Here is a 5,094-nt window from a genome sequence, read left to right on the forward strand (position 1 = left end):
GCAGGGACGAGAGCGCAGCGCCGGACGTCCCGCCGGGCTGGGGCAGGACCGAGCGTCCTGGGCCCCTCGCTCCCCACCGGCGAGGCCTTTTCGGGCCTGGGCAGCCGCTGCCCCCGCGCTCCCTGGCTGCGGGGTGCTGCTGCGACCCGGGGTGGGGCTGGCCGGCTCGCCGATCCTGGCCACGCCGAGCCCCCCCAAGCAGCAGAGCCAGGCACAGCCATGGGCAAACCAGGTGGCCGCCTGGGGCTCGGTCAGAAAAGGGGCCCAAAAATGGCAATTTAAAAATAATGATTATTGTCATTATCTCGGGAAGGGGGCACTGATGCGGTGCTGGTCCTGGGCATGCCAAGCCCCCTGGGCAGCTCCGGGCTGAAGCTGTTCTGGAGCCCGAGGGGTACAGGCTGGAGACTCCTGACATTGGGGCCTGGGGAGGGAGGGTCCTGCTCTACTCAGCCGGGACCCAGCCCTGCAGCCGCCCTGCTCCTCCCTGGCTGAGCTGACTCCACCCAGTGCCCCAGGGCAGGGCCGGGTGCTCTGGGTCTGGGTCCCCAAGCACTTGGGCCTGGCCGTGCTTAAGGCTGTGCCAGGTGGTGCTGCCCTGGGGAGCAGGGGCTGGCACGAGGGCCTGAGCCTGGGCACAGTGTGTGTGCTCGCAGCGTCTCTCATGCCAGTGCTTGGGGTGGGGCCTGCCTGCCTACCCCCCCACACCCTCCACCCTGGCTCCACCACCACCACCTTCTTCAAAGGCCTGGCTTTTCTCACGGGGCAGGGCTCTGAGGCGGGGAAAGGGTGTGCATGGCTGGGTAGGAGTGTGTCAGTGGGGAACCCCTGCCCCCGCCAAGCCCCTGACTGACCTGGCAGGGCAGGGCTGGGCTGGGCTGGCAGGGAGGCCTTGGTCTGTCCTCGAGGCACCCTGGGGTGGGGGGACTCTTGTCTGCAGCGCTGACAGCACGGCCGTGCGGGTGATTAATGTGCCGTCCCCTGCAACAGCTGCCAGGAATCTGTGTCTAGTGTAAACACAGGCTCTTCGCACACCAGGAAGTGGGGTGGGGCCCAGTGCCGCCCCCCAGCCCAGCAGCCTCCTTGTAAGCTGCTCCTTGCACCCCCTGGCCTGATCCCAGGGAGGGTGAGAAGCATCCCGTGACACTGGGCGTGTGGGGCAGGTTGGGGGGTGGTGCTGCCAGGGCACCCGTTCCCAGCTGGGAACCGTTGCCCAGTGCAGTCCCATGCTCCCTGGCAGGAGCTCTGAGCTTGTCCCCTCCCCGCAGCTCTGACCCCTGATCCGTGGGGCTCTGGCATCACCACTTGCCCAGGCAAGCCTGGATGCACTGGGCTCTGCCCACCCTGTGCTCCTGGGCCAGGAGCAGAGACTGGGTGTGTGGCACAGGGGAAGCAGGAGGCCAGGCCTGGCAGTCTGTGGGGGTCTACTGTGGGCTATCGGTGCTAGGGGTCAGTGAGCTCCTTCCTTCTCCTGGTCCCTGATCCCACATAGGGTAAGTTAAGGGCTCCCTGCACTGAGCCCATCCCTGGGCCATGTGGTGGCTCTGCCCCCTTGTTCCTCTCCCCCCCTCACCTGGCAGAGGGGTCTCTTAGCTGAGCTCCCTCATTGCTCCTGGTCAGGGGGGCAGGCAAGGTTCAGTAGTGCTGGCCAGTGGCTCAGCCCAGCCCCACCATTTGGGAGCCAGGGGAGGGTAGCCCCATCTCCCCATTGCCCCAGGCTGGTTCCTGGCCACGCACATTAAACAGGTGCTGGCCCCAAACTGCAGGTTACCCCGCCATAGGAATGCATGGGGCTGACATGGGGCCTGGCTGGGGTTCCCAGGACTACAGGACCTAGGAGCACAGGGGGGGACCAGTGGGACTTAGGAGCATGTTGTGTTTGAGCAACATCCTGTGGCTGTTCACAGTGTTCGCAGCGTGTTTGCAGGTGAGTCCCATGTGAGCTGTCTGCGTGCACACGTGTGTCGGCTCTGCCCCTGGGCCTGGCTGTGCTCTGCATATGCTTGTGCATGTGCATGTCCCTTTGGCCTAGTGTTTTTTTTGTTGTTTTTTTTGGGGGGGGGGGTTTGCATGTGGGGGGGAGTGAAGCTTGTTGCCGGGGGACAGTGTTGCCCCTGCCCCCCTGCTGGGGCATCCCAGCTGCCGGGCACGGGGAGGGGCAAAGGGGCCGCAGCTGGGGCCCTACGTGCTGTGTAGCCGGCCCTGCCTGCCTGCCTGCAGATGCATTCATTTCCACTGGGCTGAGGCTAATCGGAGCTGATGCCTGTTTGTTTGGAGAGGCCGGGTGCCCAGTAGCTGTTTCAACAAAGGCGGGGGCCGAGCTCCAAGGGGGTTGCTCCTCTCCAGGCGCTTGGGGCTACAGTTGACAGCAGGAAGGCCTGGGACCTACAACACCTCCACCCTGGAGCATGTGGAGGGTTAGGGATCCCATTTCCACCGCCCTCCAGGCCTGTGGCGGGGGGGGGGGGGGGCCTGCACTGCACTGCACTCCCTGGGGGCTGGTGCCCCTTCTTGCGGGTGGCACAAGCCACATCCCATGCTGTCCCCCTGTCCTCAGGCAGGCAGCCTCCAGTTGAGGCCTGGGGCTGCAGGGGGCATGGGGGGGGCAACAGAGCTGGTGGCTGGGGTGGGGGCCATGCAGCTGTCCGTGTGTGGGGCTCAAGCCTCTGCCCTCTGCTGTGCCCACCCATGGGGCTCTGGCTCTGAGCCCAGGCATGCAGAGGACTCTGCCCTGGTGCTGGCTGCCTGGGATGGCTTCATCACCTGGGGAAAAGTCCAGCGGGTGCTAAGGCCACAGGGTTTGTGGGGGGGCGCTCCGCCTCCACTGACCCCTGCCCCACACAGGTTCCTGCGGGGCGACTACACCGTCCAGGTTGCCATCAATGACTACCTGGACATCTACTGCCCCCACTACGAGCAGCCACTGCCTGTGGGCCAGCCCGAGACCTTCACTCTCTTCATGGTGGACCTAGAGGGCTACCGGGGCTGCCACGAGACACCCGGCGCCTTCAAGCGCTGGGAGTGCGCCCGGCCCCACGCCCCCTTCGGGCCCGTGCGCTTCTCCGAGAAGATCCAGCGCTTCACGCCCTTCTCGCTGGGCTTCGAATTCCAGCCAGGGGAGACCTACTACTACATCTGTGAGTGCCCTGCTCCTGCCCCACAGCACTGGGGTGGCAGGAACGCCCCCACCAAGTTGGACCGACCCCAGCTCCTGCTCCACCAGCTCCTGCTGCCCCTGCTAGGGGCTGCCGGGAGGATCTCACTGATGGGCCCTGGCAAGGGGAGGTACCCAGGGGGCAAGGCATGATGGGGTGATCTATTGCCTGATGCTCAGAGGGGAGTGGGCACTTCCTGCTGACACCCCCCACGGCCAAGCTGCCAGCCAGGAGCCCTGGGGCAGGTGGCTGAGAGCCCAGACTGCCCGGGGCTCCTTGCAGCTGGGGGTGCTGGGATGTCCTGACACCCCATGTCTACCTCCAGCCATCCCCTCTCCGGACAGTGCCGGGCGGTGCCTGCGGCTGCGGGTCTTCGTGTGCTGCAAAGTGACAAGTGAGTCCCTCAGCCTAAGGCGGGGGCGTCTCTGGCATTGGGCTCCCAGGGTGGGGGCTGCAGTGATGCCCAGCGTGTCTTGAGGCACGGGGGCTGTACAGGCTGCTGATGGGTTTGGGGCTCGGTTTCTTCCAGCCACAAAGCCCGTGACAGAAGTTCCCAGATCACAGCCGCGGGGGCGAGGGGAGCCAGGGGGTAAGTCTGGTTCAGGGAGGGGGCTGGAGGCTGGTGGAGGAGGGGGGTCTGGGGTGATGGGGCAGCTTGGTGACCTTTGCTATCCTTGTTCCTTGCAGCCCCCGGCCTTCCCGCTCCCAGCCGCGCAGACCCCTCCCGGCTCCGGGGCCAGGGCCCCTGCCTCAGCCTTGTCTTCCTTCCCCTCCTGTGGATTTGAGTCCGCGGCTGTCAGCAGAGGGAGAGTTCCTCTGAGACCCCGCAAGACGCTCCCCCCCAGATCAGCTGCTTTGCTCTGCCAGTCATGCACAGGCTGCTGTGGCTGACCCTGGGGCCTGCACCTCACAACACCCTGGGGAGTCGCCAGTGCCTGGGAGACTCTGGTGCCTGCATGTAAGAGAGCCCAGTGCTGGGGTGTGACAGTGAGGGGAGCAGTCTGTGCCCCAGGGTAGCTAAGGGCTGGGGCAGCAGGCAGGAGTCACTGCTCGGGGCCAGCCGGCTGAGGGTTCCTGGTGCTGCAGGGGCTGGGAGCAGGGATCTTGGGCTCAGGACCAAGTGTGAGACAGCAGCAGGGCTGAGGCTGTCCCAGAGCAGCCCCAGGCCATGGGGGTGGACTGGGCCGCATCCACGCTCTGACAGCGTCTCTCCCTCCTCAGGCCCTCCAGAAGCCCTGCCCAGACTGGACCGGACCGCCTCATGGCAGGGGCTCCCCAAGCTGCCCTAGAGACTCCAGCAGCAGTGCCCTGCGGGGCAGGGCCCCCCCTCCCGAGCCTCCTGGAGGGCTGGGGGCTGCCCCCAGCACGGGCCCAGCTGCATCTTGTCCTCGGCCGAGGACGCCCATGTGTCTTCCGCGAAGACCCGCTCCGCCACGTGCGCGGGGTTTCTGATCCATGTCAATAAAGCATTTGCAGGACCTGGGGCAGTTCCCACCTGGCCCTACTCTGCTGCCCCTGGGGCCCGGGCCCGGGCCTGGGCTGCTGGCTGCGGGAGCCCTCCCGCGCTCCCCGACCCCTGGGACAGGGCCTTTCACCGTAGTGCTTGGCTCTCCGCCTCCCCTCAGGCCGGGAGAGCCTTGGGGGATCTCTGGTGGGCGGAAGCAGCTGCTCGGAGCCCCTGGCCCTGGCGATGCTCCCTAGGACGCCATGCAGGTCAGCCTGAGCAGGCCCGGGAATGTCAGCAGCGCACTGCCCTGGAGCAGTCCTGGTGCTCGCTTCCCTGCCACAGCACCTAGCCCCTGGCTCTGTCCCCCACCAGAGTAAGGCCATGTAGCTCCTAGCCCCACACCAAGGGCCTAGGCTGAAACGGAAGGGGTTGAGCCCCAGCCTGACCAGTCCACACTTGCTGGAGCAAAGTAAGTGCCTTGCCTAGCTCCCT

General features: G+C 66.2%; 1 protein-coding gene across 1 annotated transcript; it reads left to right on the top strand.

Annotated features, from left to right (window-relative positions):
• Nucleotides 1-2,065: 2,065 nt before the first annotated feature.
• EFNA4 (ephrin A4) lies at nt 2,066-4,755 on the top strand. The gene is made up of 5 exons (XM_019556854.1): nt 2,066-3,137; nt 3,481-3,549; nt 3,685-3,744; nt 3,843-4,113; nt 4,377-4,755. Exons 1-4 carry the CDS (start codon nt 2,537-2,539, stop codon nt 3,938-3,940), a joined length of 828 nt encoding a protein of 275 aa, XP_019412399.1. The 5' UTR covers nt 2,066-2,536; the 3' UTR covers nt 3,941-4,113; nt 4,377-4,755.
• Nucleotides 4,756-5,094: the final 339 nt, after the last annotated feature.

This window comes from Crocodylus porosus, unplaced genomic scaffold, assembly GCF_001723895.1.
Source record: "Crocodylus porosus isolate Cpor-Errol unplaced genomic scaffold, CroPor_comp1, whole genome shotgun sequence".
NCBI classification, from domain to species: Eukaryota; Metazoa; Chordata; order Crocodylia; family Crocodylidae; genus Crocodylus; species Crocodylus porosus.

Excerpts from the sequence above, each read along its gene's own strand:
- EFNA4 (XM_019556854.1), top strand. The coding sequence starts at position 2,537 with ATGCTGTCCCCCTGTCCTCAGGCAGGCAGCCTCCAGTTGAGGCCTGGG. Across the intron at positions 3,138-3,480 it reads GGAGACCTACTACTACATCT|CCATCCCCTCTCCGGACAGT; the intron begins GTGAGTGCCCTG and ends GTCTACCTCCAG. Across the intron at positions 3,550-3,684 it reads CGTGTGCTGCAAAGTGACAA|CCACAAAGCCCGTGACAGAA; the intron begins GTGAGTCCCTCA and ends GGTTTCTTCCAG.